Source organism: Euprymna scolopes, chromosome 2 (assembly GCF_053919585.1).
Source record: "Euprymna scolopes isolate OS-2025 chromosome 2, ASM5391958v1, whole genome shotgun sequence".
In the NCBI taxonomy this organism is placed as follows: Eukaryota; Metazoa; Mollusca; class Cephalopoda; order Sepiida; family Sepiolidae; genus Euprymna; species Euprymna scolopes.
In genome coordinates, this window is record NC_136483.1 from 199062149 (window position 1) to 199077240 (window position 15092).

A 15092-nucleotide genomic window follows, 5' to 3' on the forward strand; every position below is an offset into this window, starting at 1 on the left:
AGTCTTGTCCAATCAAGAAAGATCATACGAACAGTTGGAGGTTTCACACTCATGTGTCAGGGTTGGCTACCAGTTGAGTTTGTGGTCAGAGGGAAAACAACTAAACAAGCCCTCTACATATGCAAGGGCATACAACGGCTTTATCTCAGCAGAGCAGCCTGCATCGATGTGGGAATATTGCACAAACATTTTCCAAACCCTTTAGCAGACGTACATGAAGAGGTAGACACCGAGTCTAAAAAGTGTGTAGATCAATTGCCAAATCGCCCCAAAAACCTCCCTTTTCCCGCAACAGAAGATAACATAGGCAAACTTAAGAGCTGGCTCCTAGAAAAGTTTGCCAAAACGACATTCAACAAAGATGGGATATCTCCAGCCATGTCCGGCCCAGCTGCCCACATTCACCTCAAAGAGGGAGCAATCCCTAAAGCCAGGCATAACCCAATTCCTGTACCCTTCCACTTCAAGGAACCAGTAAGACAAGCCCTTTGGAAGGATGTAGAAAAAGGTATCATAGCTCCAGTACCCGTGGGTATGCCTACTGATTGGTGCAGTACTATGGTAATAACTGCCAAAAAGAATGGTAATCCACGTAGAACAATAGATTACCAACACCTTAACTCTCAATGCAAGCGAGAAACCCACCATACTGGGTCGCCATTCCAGTTGGCACTGCAAGTGCCACCTAGAACAAAGAAAACAGTCCTAGACGCTGTAGATGGATACCACTCGATTCTCTTAGACAAAGAATCTCAACCATTAACCACCTTCATAACTGAGTGGGGAAGATACATGTATCTTAGGATGCCTCAAGGATATGTCGCATCTGGGGATGCTTACACTCGCAGATACGATGAGATAATAAAAGATATTCCACGCAAGGTGAAGATAGTAGACGATACCCTGCTATATGACTCTAGCATTGAGGGAGCCTTTTATCATACCTTCGATTTTCTGCTCCAATGTGCTAAGAATGGAATTGTGCTCAACACCAACAAATTCCAATTCTGTCAGGATGTCGTACAATTTGGAGGCCTCCAGATAACTTCTTCAGGAGTGACCCCTTCTGAGTCCATGATACAAGCGATACAGGATTTTCCAGTCCCAAGGACAATTACTGATGCCAGATCATGGTTTGGGCTTGTCAACCAAGTAGCCTGGGCATATTCACTGGGTCCAGTTATGGTGCCTTTTCGGGACCTCGTCAAACAAAACTCCAAATTTGCTTGGAATCAAAACCTTGAAGATGCATTCAAAGATTCCAAGCGAGTTATAATTCACCTAGTCCAGAAGGGGGTAGCAACATTTGACAAAGACAGAGCAACTTGCCTTGCTCCAGATTGGAGCAAAGAAGGAATGGGCTTCCTATTCCTACAAAAACATTGCCAATGTACCATGGAAAAAGCCCCAATCTGCTGTTCCGAAGGTTGGCATCTGATATATGCCGGCAGCAGATTTTGCATGGATGCTGAGCGCAGATACGCACCAATAGAGGGTGAGGCAGCAGCAATAGCATGGGCATTGGAGAAATGCCGTATGTTCGTCATAGGTTCTCCAAACATCATAGTGGTCACAGACCATGAACCTCTGAAGGGGATATTTGGCGATCGTGATCTGAGCAAGATCCAAAACCCCCGGCTCTTTAGACTAAAGGAAAAGACCCTGAGATACAGATTTACCATACAGCATTGCCCCGGGAAGTGGCACAGAGGCCCTGATGCAGTTTCCCACCACCCAGTGGCGATGGTGCAAGCCCTCCTCGATGTATTTCCAACAAAACCCTCTCAAATGGATATATTGGAGTCGAACAACATAAGCAACATAACAGAGTTAACAGCCTTAATAGCAACATTTGCAGACAGCAGTAATATAGCCATATCACCAGACCTAATTCGTTTAGCAGGTCGTGGCGATCAACAATATAACAAATTAATAGACACAATACAGCAAGGCTTCCCAAAAATACGTAATCTCACTGCGCCCGAAATCCGTGAGTATTGGGAGGTGAGGCACCGCCTTAGCACTGACAATGGTCTAGTATTGTTGGATCGAAGGATCGTCATCCCCAAAACACAACGAAAAAAGGTCCTACACTGCCTGCATTCTGCACACCAAGGAGTAGTTGGCATGAAAGCACGTGCCAACGAATCGGTGTACTGGCCAGGGATGGATGCATCAATCCGCAGTATTAGGGCGAATTGCATGGTATGCTCAACCATCGCACCTAGTCAACCAAGGGAGCCTATCATTCTAACACGATCCCCAGAGTGGCCATTCCAACAAATCGTCATGGATATTTTTTATGTTGGAGATCACACATACCTTGCCTGCGCAGATAGGCTAACTGGTTGGCTAATTTTATACCGCCTAGAATCAGGTCACACTACTACAACCAAATTGATGTCCATATGCCGACAACTGTTCCAAACATATGGTGCCCCAGAAGAACTCAGCACCGATGGCGGCCCACCTTTCACTTCCAGCACGTTCCAAGAATTTCTGAAAACATGGTGTGTTAGGCACAGATTATCTTCTGTTGCGTATCCCCAATCCAATGGCAGGGCAGAGCTCGCAGTAAAAACTGCAAAGAGGATTGTGAAAGGAAACACAGGCCCCCACGGTTCCTTGGACAATGACAGTGTTGCCCGGGCCATCTTGCAGTATCGGAATACCCCAATCCACAGCATTGGCCTATCACCGGCTCAATTATTACTTCACCGTCGACTACGTGACCCCATCCCTTCACAGCCAATCCTCTACAAGCCTCATCCTGAATGGGTGTCAGCGGCACAACATCGCGAGGAAATGCTCCACCACCGCAATGCAAAAATAGTAGAAAGATACAATAAATATACCCACAACCTTCCACCGTTACAAGCTGGTGACACTGTAGCCATCCAAAATCCAGTCAATCGCAGATGGAACACAACCGGCAAAATCATCAGTTCCCTACCAGATCGACAATACCGAATCAGGGTTAACGGATCCAGAAGGATCACACTTAGGAATCGCCGTTTCCTCAGAAAATGCGAACTTAAGCCTGCACCAACCCCAATACCAAGTGCAGCACTAGGACCAACAATTCCCTCAAGCGATACTACATTCTTGCATCTCCCACTATCTCCCTGTAACAGCACATACACAGCAACCAAACCCCAACAACAAACCACACATATATCCCCACGCTTTCGATCAAGGATTCCCCGAGCTCTGTCTAGGTTACAACCACACAACAAACTAGGCCTAAAAGAGAGATACACCTCTCACACAACCCAGCCTACTCGTGGGGGAGGGGGAAGAGGGGAGATGTAGAATAATCAAAAGAACTGTGTTAGTCAATAACACACAACAACAACAACAATAATAATAATAGCAGCAACACTTACAAAGGGTCGAGCTCATGCACAAGACAGACACCAGATTGAGCTGGACTGAAGGCTTGTATTTATGTACAAGCATATCCAATCAGGTGATTCAGCCAATCACAATCCAAGGAATAGACTGGCCCATGTGTGCACAATGGAATCTCCCATTGTGCCATAAATAGTTCTCCTCTTTCATGAGAAGTAACTTTAGTCTTTGTCAAGTTATCCACAACTTGAACGCTGACCGAAAGTCCACTACACAATCCAACAGGAATGGGCTATAGAGAAACTTTAAATAGAGCGTCCAGCTGCATCCGTGTAACTTGAGAAACCAAGCCAATTTTTATGATGGACATTAAAGTCACCAAACGCATGTATTTGGGCGTTACTATCTAAGGAGAGTGCTGCATCTATACTATCAGAGACATGATTGATTAGGGTACAATCCTGACTTGAGGGAGAATGGTAGAGAAAATATAAATAACTAACGCAGTGATGAAAGCACATAAAAGCCTGGTCATCCGATTCAAGATTTTTCTCTCTAGTTAAAGGAAGGGTGCTACGGATATAGACTCCAAGCCTGTGAATATATCTATCTGAGTCTTTAAGGCAAAGTGGGAGGTATCCTGTCATGTTAAGTAGTTAGAGGGGATTGAAGAGTTGTAAGTTTGTTTCAATTAATGCTAAGATATCCGGGGAGTTTACTATAAGGTAAGACTCTACATCATCTAGGATTACCTCTAAGCCCACAGATATTTATGAAAGTAAGCCTCAAGGGTGAAGGCGAATTGGTTTTGTTTGGGTGGTTGTCTGGTTTTATTGTGATATCTGTTTGGGTTGTCATTTCATTACGTTTTTTTTTAATGTAAGGTTAAGGGAAGAGTGTTGAGCAAAGTGGGCTGGTTTTGACGCCAAGTATACACACATTGATCCATTAGCCAAGTCCTGTCTAAAAAGTTCTGGCTTTGTGAAAGCCCACCAGAGATAGCAGCAGGGTCCCTTTCCATGTGTGACATGGCACTACAACTATCCTGATATTATACAACTGATGATAGAGCAGTCGCTCTAAGCACTACCAAAGAGTTAGAGCTCCTGTACTGTCAGACAGAAACAGGAGCTAGACAAACTGTCAATCAGGTACCCTCAACCTCTCAAACAAGATCAGCCAAAACAAGTTGAGTGAGCACAAGTGGCATGCAAGCAAACCCAATTTGCTCAGTTTCTGAGAGAAAAAGAGAAATTTACAATAGCAAATAGGGGAATGGCGTTTAATGTCCTAGTCAGGAAACAAGGCCAAGCACAGGGTTGCTCAGGTGAGTCCCTGGTATTGTACCTCTACACCTGGCTAATAGACAAAGAAGGAGTGTGAAAGCCGGTGATAGACAGAGCCTATCTACTCCTTATTGGATGTTGGGGAGGGTGAGGATTGTGGATAAAACAACCAAATAAAAACTGCGCACGTATCAGATTTTAAGGTTGAAAATCCAAATTTTGAATGTGTTTAATTTTTCATCCATTGTGTTTTGAAATTTGTTGAATATATTAATAATAATAATTATCTTTCAGATTAGCAAAAAATAAAAAAATGTATATATTTTCATTATTTTTACGAAAAACACTAGTTTTAAATCTTTGAAAAATAAAATTTTCTTTTAGTGAGCCCAATATTGCTAATATAGCATTAAATAGGAAATGTTTTGAAGAATCAATACCATAAAAGTAAAAACTGATAATAACTGCATTTTGCTAAAAATACAGCAATTTGTTGTTACGTGATATTACCTCACCTATGGAAGACCATACGGCCTACACACAGTTGTTTTCTCCCCTTTTTTTGCAGTTGACTGAGTTTAAAGTGTGGGGGAATTAATAAATTGATAATAATGAATAATAATTAATGAAATAATAATAATTTGTTTTTATGTTTGTTTACAGATGCTGCGTGCAAAGTTCAAAGTCAACCAGTGTCAGCTGTAAGGTGATGCTTTCATGTCTATGATCTCCTGCGGTCCTTATACCTGATATGCTCCAAAATATTTCACAATTTTAGCAGCATAAAAATCAAATAAGATAAATTTGATGATGAAAAGAAAACAAAAAGGTACATACGTTTGAAATGGTAAATTATATCCAATTCCAACACTGAATTAAATGTAAAATCCAAGATTGGGAAAATCTGGAAAAAAATACAGAAATGTTATAACCATTTTTTGGGAATGCTTTGCTGGTCTCAAGAATTTGTTGGTTTCTTTTAGTTAGAAGAAAGAATGTTTTGGTTTATTTGTTTAATGGCATATTGACCTCTTTTGCTTCATGTTAGATATTAGTAGGCAAAGAAGATACATTCTATGGGCTGCACACACGCAAATGGATTCACATGTGAAGAATTTGGGACTTTCCACCATTGTCTAATGGAATGCATAATTTGACCCAAAAATATGAGAGGATTTCGGTCAAAGGTTGAAACAATAGACTAAGGAAATATTAAACATTTCTATAGGAAAAGAATGTTTTTATAAATAAAATCGTCAGTCGGTCAGAAAGAGTAAAGTTGTGTCTATTTCTCCACCGCCCAACATCAGACACAACCATGTACCCCACCCCACGTACCTTTCATAAATGTCAAAACACAAAATAATTTATCATCAAAAGCTGATTAGTTGGTGTGAAATAAAAGCAATATATTTTTTGTAGATCAACTGTGTTGTGATTTCTACTTCGCTGTCAGTGTGTGTATATGTACCAGCAACAAAAGTAGATGTAAAAATCTATATAGACTAGACAAATGCATTTTGAACAACCAGCTTTAAGCAGGAGACAAAAGAGAGTTGAGCAGCAAGATACCTGTTCACATTACATTTAAACCTCTGCCGAAAACTGAAAGAGAATTTCAAAGTCTAGTAGTTCCAGGGAAGAAACTATTAGTGTAGAACTAGGGGACCTCAACAGTGAAGGGGTGGGATTTTGTTGCTTTTTGAGAATATGTATGTCGAAGTGCACATGCGCTGCAAGTTTATCAGAGAACATTTTCATTAAAATATTTAGAAACCAGGTGCAGGGATGCAATATTGTGTCAATTGAACAGGGGCTTGGACGATAATGAGACCTATTAGATTGGAGAGCTACAGTAGGAACTGGAATCCAACCTGCTAAAGCCTGATTGTCACAGCTGGTGAATTTCAAAAATGCCATCAGAAACGTATGGAACGCTTCAGACTGGTTTTGGATCATCTTGCATGAATGAAACATCATACTATTTGACAAAGATGGACATCAAGACAGTTCTTCACCCTACCTATAGTCACTATAGTTCAACATTGCTCTCCGTGACTTTTGGTTATTCCTTAAGCTCAAGGAAAACCTTAGAGGCTGTCATTATGAGACAATTGAAAAGACAAAAGAGGAGATGAAAGAGGCTATGATGAGGGTCATTGATACTCTTACACAAGAGGACTGCCATGGGGGATTCTGGCAAAAGAACTGACCCACTCAATTATTGCCCTCTTAGCTTCTTCCCTCTCTTTGCTAAAATCCTTCCTCAATCAAGCACTAGTCCACCACCTTACAGACAATAAACTTTTATCCAACCGACAGTATGGATTTAGACAAGCCCATTCTACCATAGATATCCTAACTGTAATCTTTTAACATATATATGAAGCACTGGATAAAGCAGGAGAAGGCGGGTCAATCGCCCTAACACATGTAAAAGGGTTTTGCACAATGAAAATCAAATCCTATGGTATTACTTAATGCATACTTAACATAATCAAATCCTATGGTATTACTTAATGCATACTTAACATAATCAAATCGTTCTTAGATAAGAGAAAAATCCAGGTTATCTTTGAAGGTCGTACATCAAAACAACATGCTATAAATGAGGGAATGCCACAGGAGTTGATCCTTGGATCTTTATTATTCTTAATATTCATAAATGACCTCCCTGATAAAATTTTCTCTGAGACGGGGATATTTGCTGATGACACCATGCTCTATAACAGACACAAGGGTAAAACTAATGATCACATATCTAAGGAAGTTGTTAAAACTCTAGAGGAAAACTTCCAGTGTAATGGAATGGGGCTGTAACTGGTTGGTAACGTTCAATGCTGCCAAGACTAAGTTTATTTCCATTTAATAATTACAAGAAACCTTCTCAACCCATCATTGCCATGGCTAATGATACATTGCCTGAAAGTACTTCCCAAGCTCCTAGGGTTATGTATGTACATTGATGTAATTGCCAAGGCTGCTGCAAGGAAGGTGTGCTAAAAAGCTCTACTCACACCTGAAAATATCCTGTATCTCTACTAGACCACGGTTCGTCCATGCATGGAGTATTGTTGGTGCATCTGCCACTAGTCTCTCATTCCTGATCTATCAACTAAACTCCAACGTCTGTCCTATCACTGAAACGTGACATCCTTGTGCCTGTTTTACAAGTATTTCAATGGTAAGTGCTCTGATGAACTCAAAGTACTAGTAACCCCTCGACAAACCCAAAAAGCAGCAAAATCCCACCTCTACACAGTAGAGATCCCTAGATGCTGCAAAACCCTCTACTCAAATTGCTTTTTTCCTCGGACTACTGCTCTTTGGAATTCCCTGCCGGGCATTTGTTTCCCTGAATGGACTGACATGCAGAAATTCAAGTGTAATGTAAACAGACATCATGCTGCCCAACTCCCTAAATGGTAGCCCTAACAACTAAGTGGCTTATTTGAGGTTAAATGACAATAAATAAAAAAAAAAATCAATCTCATTGAAAAATAGATGATTTCACCGATTTCAGTGACATTGTTCAATCCAAGGCAACGTCAGGTTTCCCTGCTAGCAGATAATATATGATACAAAGCATATATAAATACATATGTATACATATATACTCCGTAACACATCTGACCTTGATGAAGGAGAGATTAAAACTCGCTTCTATGGGTTTAAAGGATATGAAATAACAGCAAATATTTCTCATACGTTATATTTCCCCTCTTTTGGAAATAGGGTATGATTATGAATATCTCCAGTATCAACTAATCTGTATACATTGCGAAATTTACTTTATGTATGAAAACTAAAGAGGAGAAATATAACATACGAGAAATATTTGGAATCAAGTCTCCCCTTGCTGTTATTTCAGATCTTTTGAAACCATAGTAAGTTTTAGTCTCCTCTCCATCAAGGCCAGATGTTAAAGAGGAAATATCAGATATTTTGTAATTCATATACAAAACTAGGAAAACAAATGACTGATTAAAACATTTTATGGCTGTAAAAAAAGTGTCAAAAATAGGCTCTGGATGATCCCCTTAAGGGTAAATGTCACATAGGTCACTACACAATTCAGGTCATTAGTTTTCCAACGAGCCTTCATTTGTTAACTTCTGATCAATAGTTACTAAGATTTGAAACTTATAAAATTGCCAAAAAAGGTGGTATATCTATGAATATATCTATAATGGTAGCCAAATTGAAATGGTCATATATATATATATATATATATATATATATATATATATATATATATATATATATAATTATTCTTTTACTATAATAACATATATATGATGGCAATTTTGGCAAGGAACAGTGTATATGCCTGCATTGGAAATTGGTATATTTTGGAGATGTCTTGATGTTTTTAATGTTTGTTTTATAGTTTGTGATGTGGTTTGTATGATTGGAAATCCAAGTTTGTATAGTGTGTTGCAAATCATTGTATTATTGGTGTTTGTGTCTGTTTATGAGAGAAATGTATATGATTTTGGCTTATATATTCTGGAAAACATTCGTGTGATTTTTTTCTTTGCATTTAATATAAAATATGACAAAATTTTCAAAGTATTTGTGAGGTATTCAAATTCTTCGTCCAGATATTTGGGACTGCAAATTGTGAATGCACATAGAAGGAAACCAATTATCATACCTGCATTTTTTTTTGTTATTATGGTGTGAGTAGAAATGTCTCCAAAAAGTTCACCTATGAAATAAAAACAATTAATCATTACCTTTTCCAGACATACATATTATAAATCATATATATATCTTAAATAAAACAAACTACATATATACAATTTTTTCAATAAATATTAATCATTTTTATATATTTTTTATATAATATATATATATGCGATGAATAATAATATATATGCACATATGATACAAATGAGATATATATATATATATATATATATACTATAAATATGTTACAGATCATATACCAAGTACATATCACATATCTATATATCTATAAAAGTGAACGTGTTTGTCTGTCTGTGTGTCTGTCTGTCTGTGTACGTTTCCCTACGCAATAACTCTGTCAATTTTTAGTCTATAGACTCGAAATTTGAAATACCGGGTACTGAGATTTGGGAAAATCGATGTGACGGGTGTCAGCCAGAAATTTGGCTGTTAAGGGGTCAAATTTCAACGATTTGACCTTTAAGAACTCTACCAAACTCCTCCGACAATTTTGGGTCTAGACACTTGAAATTTTAGATTTAGGTTCCTTGAACATGGATCTAACTTAATAAAGTGATTTGAGCCCGAAACAATAAATTTTAAGGGGTCATAATAGGGGTCAAAGTTTTAAAAAATTAACCATTTTTTTTGTTTTTTTGCTTTTTTTGCACAGCATACACCTCCAAACACCCGAGCAACGCCGGGCACCCCTGCTAGTATACCATAAAAATGAAATATATAAGCCTTAATTCGTATATATGGTATTTATATACTATGTATATATGATACACATGACATGTATATGCACATGTCATGTGTATCATATGATTTGTGTTGTGTCATATAATCAAATGTATATATTATTTGTATTATAAGGTATATGTATTGCTGTATGTAACATAATATATGCATGGTATCTATCTATATATAGACTGTACATACAACAAATATGTGATATAAATCATATACACATGTATATTTGATACAAAGAATTTATATCATTCACATTCTACATAAATCTATAATATAAAGCTGTGTGTGTTGTGTCTGGTCACGAATAGGCTCCTATATGGTTGACTATTTTAAAAAACTGATTATATATAATGATAGAAGATGTATCGAGACACAATAATGGGTATGCTTGATCCTGCAGAATGGTGGTCTATTAAAATTGTGGGGTCTGCGTTCGCGCCTGGTCCACAAAGTATGGAAATAAAAAATTTAAAAATTAAAAACAAACGTTTACAAGTGTTTTTGATATAGATGTACATAAGAATATGTTGATAAGTATGTTTTAACTTAAATAGGGATAGTATAATAAAATTGTGGGGTCTGCATTCGCGCCTGGACTCCATAGAATGAAAATAGGCACAAACTTTAATAAAAACTTTTCATATCTATCTGCGTAAGTATACTTTGATAATTATGTTTCAGTTTGAAGAAATATGGTATAATAAAATTATGGGGTGTTCGTTCGCACCTGACCTCCATAGAATGGAAATATGTCACAAAGTTTAACAAGGTTTTTTAATATAGATCCACAGAATATTGTGATGAGTGTTTCAGTGTGAACAGGTATGGTATAATAAATTATGGGGTTTATCTATTTTATTTTTACTTTCATCATATTTTGCTTTGGTTTTGATACCCCCAAATTCAACCCAAATTTACAACCCTTCCTTTTCATAACCTATCATACTTTCATAAATCAGAGTCCATTTTCTGTAGGCTGTTTTTGAGCCCAGTCAACAACGGGTACTTTTGCTAGTTAAATATATATTCATATATATACATACTTATATATCATAAATTTTGTATACATGACAGAAAGTATATATATATATATATATATATATATATATATATATATATATGACCTTGCAGTGCAAGGTCCTTGCACCCTCTGACTTTCACCTCTTCCCAGCCATGAAGTTGTTTTTGAAAGAAAAGCGTTTCTCAGATGACGCAGCCTTGATTTCTGAAGTCACGTCGTGGTTGAAGGACCAACCTGGGGTGTTCTACAAAAACGGTCTTTAGAGCTGCATCAAACGATGGGAGAAATACATAACTCTGGGTGGTTCCTATGTAGAGAAAGACTAATAACTGTGCCAAGTTTCGTTGCTCTACTGCTATGGGAAGTAGGTCAGGGGCATTACTTATTGCACGCCCCTCGTATTCGTATATCTGATTATCTAATTTATGTATTTGCACATTACTTGTGCATATAGAATTTTCATTACTTCAACAGGTCTCAATAGTCAGCATCATGAAATTTGGAATATAGACTTTTAAATATATTCTATATATTACAATTTATTCCTTTAATTACGTGGATATTCACAATGCTTGAATGTCAACGTAATTAAAGGAATAACTTGTAAGATGGTCAACATTATGAAATTTGGAATATACATTGCCCTGCATCTACATTGAGCTTCATAAATTAACGATTAGTATATAAAAAAAAGTGAAATATAATTGAAAAAAAAATAATTTACACAGAAATATATACAAATAAATCGCAATTTATGAATTTAAATTTTATGATTTGAAAAAGTTAAATTTCAAATCTAGAATTTTTATTGCATGCAAAACAAAAAATACAGTTTAATAAGTATATTTCCTTAATCCATATTTCCATTACTCTATGAAGCTAAGATGGTTTTCTTTTAAAAAAATTAATTTTCTATGCTTATTACTTTTTAGCAAATAAGGGACAAACGATTTATAATATTTGCTAATATTTTTCCTCTGAGGAGATGTATTAACATCGAAAACTCATGGGTTAAGGAAACTTATTAAACTGTATTCTTTGTTTTGCATATAATAAAAATTCTATATTTGAAATTTAACTTTTTCAAATCATAACATTTAAATTCCTAAATTATGATTTATTTGATCTATCTAGTATATTGAGCAATTTTATTTAGCTGGGATTGTCTTATATAAAACATTACATCTAATATTTTGTAAGGCCGATAATCACTGGATTTGCATACTAGTAGATTTACTGTATTACGTTTTTCTGAAGTGTATATATAACTTCATACATGCTTAATTTAATTTAATGGGAGTATTATTTCAATCTTAGATACTGAACATCGATTATGGACCGCGAAACATCACATGTGTTTAATATATATATATATATATATATATATATATATATATATATATATATATATATATATATATATATTTTAATCCATCGGGTCCAATTTAAAATTTTATTCAATAAGTGTTCAATAAAATCAGTTCGAAAATTAAGACTGAAATCTGTTTACAGAAACTCAATTAATGTAAAAAAAAATTATTTCTATAATATTTTATTATTAGGATGTCAATAATTTTCATTTTATTTTATGGTGAGTTTTATTTTTTAATGCGTAAATTAAAAATATTAGATATTAAATCTATCTGGGAAAAAAGGCGAACCAGCAGTCACCACGTGCCCCACCATTAGTTTTTTTTTTTTTTTTAAATTTCATCGTGTTAATATATATCTATATCCGCGGACTAAGGACTATCCACTTATCTTGGGCTTCCTTTTTAAAATTAAATATGTTTTTAACTAGTTTTCAAGATGTTTTTAACATGTTTTATTAATCATTTGTTCATATATAGCCAGTAGAGTTTAGTTTCCTAGAAGTACATCCAATGAAACAACATGTGTCTACCAAAGTGCTCAATGAGTGAACAGAGTAGGTATATTAAATTTATACATAAAGTATAAATAAATTTAATATACCTGCTCTGTTCACTCATTTTTGGATGAGAGGAGTATCCTTATATTCAAACATGATTTGACCTTGTGGGGAGGCAAGTCGGGAGTCATATTTGTAAATTATATATATTTTCCTTGTTATTAAAAACAGAAAAATATAACAAACATTCATTTTTTTCATAGAGAAAAGTAATTAATGAAATAAAAAATCTTTTTAGTTACATATTTTAACAAGAAAATTAAAATTATTTTATTTTCCTTAATATGTTTAAAAATATATGTATTGCTATTTTTTTAACTATAGGTTTATTTTCTTTTAAATTCATCTATTTTTTCTAGTTTAATTTTCGTTTGGGGATTTTTCTTTTTAATTTGTGAACAGAATTATTTTAAATGAATATTTTTTCATTTATGATAATTTTTAGATGAGGTGAAATATTTTTAAAAAATCAAATTACAACTTAAAATGACACTGTATTTTCATTAAAAACAAAGTGCGCCTTTTTTCTGTTTTCTGTGTACAGAAATATGCTAGCACGTTTGAGGGTCGCACGAAATAAAATGCACATAAGTAAAATGAAGGTAGGAATAAACTTGCCGTTGAAAAAAAAGCCCACTTCTCTGGGTCCATTTCGGTTCTTCTGCTTGATATTACTCGGACTGGATGCCTATCCGTTCGTATTTTTCTGCCAGCCGTCCTACACGTGGAAAGGGCAGATAATTACTAATGCGATTAGCATCTTGTGTTTCAGGCGAAAAGCAGACGACGCTCTTATGAATGGCGTCATGGCGCTTTTAAATATCGATTAAGCATTACCAATCATGATGATCAGCAAAAGTGAAACACATAAATATAAGACAGTATACACTCGTTTCAGGTTAGTTTATACCTAAATAGCATGTTAAGTAATATTTACAAGACACTTTTCCCCTGCCGATATCTATGATAAATAACACCTACCTGAGAATTCTTCCTTCAAACTCCTCAGCCTAACATTCACAGCTAATATGAAGTGGAACAAATATATTGTGGACATTTCAAAAGCTGCTGTAACAAAGGTGGGCTCCCTCTATCATGCTAGAAAACTATTCACACCTGAGAGTATCCTGTACGTCTATGTCAATGCACGCATTGTTACCACATCTGGTCTGATTCATCTACCACTAGTCTTTCCCTCTTGTATAGGGTCTAAAAAAAGGGTCACCAATCTAGAGGAGCCCACTTTGTCAACTAAGATCCAACCCCTGTCCCATCGCCGCAATGTTGCATCTCTGTGCCTGTTTTACAAATATTTTAATGGAATGTGCTCTGATGAACTCATTGCACTTGTGCTGCCTCGACGTACATATCCATGACAAACCCGCTTAACAACAAAATCACACCCCTTCACTGTTGAGGTTTCTAAATATCAGAAAGCTTTCTACTCTAATAGCTTTTTCCCTCAAACAACTCGACTTTAGAATTCCCTTCCCACTACCTGCTTCCCTGACTGTACTGATATGCCGAAGTTTAAATGTAATGTAAACCAGCATCTCATTAATCTTTCTTAGGCATGATCCCAATTAGTAGCCCCTTAAGTCCAAATGACTATATGCTTTGTTAGGGGTGAACATCAGTAAAAAACAAAATAAAAAAACTTACTGAGAAACGATCAGCCAATCAATAAAACCCTAATTTTATTCTTTATTTTTAATTATATTCAAATTTTGGAGTGGGGCTCAATGATTTACTCTTCATTGATTACGCAGACTCAAGGATATTGTTGTAATCTCTTTTGATCAAAACAAAATATATTTATCCAAGTACTCTGTACAATATATATACTAGCAAAAGTACTCGTTGTTGACTGGGTTTAAAAACAGCCTCCAGAAAATGGACTCTAATTTATGAAAGTATGATAGGTTATGAAAAGGAAAGGTTGTAAATTTGAGTTGAATTTGGGGTTATCAAAACCAAAGCAAAATATGATGCAAGTAAAAATAAAATAGATAAACCCCATAATTTATTATACCATACTTGTTCACACTGAATAACAATA

The 15092-nt window shown here is 35.9% G+C and overlaps 1 protein-coding gene across 6 annotated transcripts in view; it reads right to left on the reverse strand.

Annotated features, from left to right (window-relative positions):
- LOC145301558 (uncharacterized) overlaps window positions 1–13818 on the reverse strand; it is a 152679-nt gene extending 138861 nt beyond the window's left edge. For 2 of the 6 annotated variants that reach the window (XR_013873542.1, XR_013873536.1), the window contains exons 1-3: window positions 13652–13818; window positions 9295–9348; window positions 5475–5541 (exon numbers count right to left, since the gene is read on the reverse strand). Coding sequence is in view for 2 of the 6 variants with exons in the window: in XM_080144584.1 (XP_080000710.1) it covers window positions 5475–5541; window positions 13652–13684 (100 nt within the window). In the remaining 4 variants the exon portion in view is untranslated. The remainder of the gene's footprint in view (window positions 1–5474; window positions 5542–9294; window positions 9349–13651) is intronic. The other 4 variants (XR_013873528.1, XM_080144585.1, XR_013873530.1 and 1 more) reach the window with 4 other exon arrangements.
- Window positions 13819–15092: the final 1274 nt, after the last annotated feature.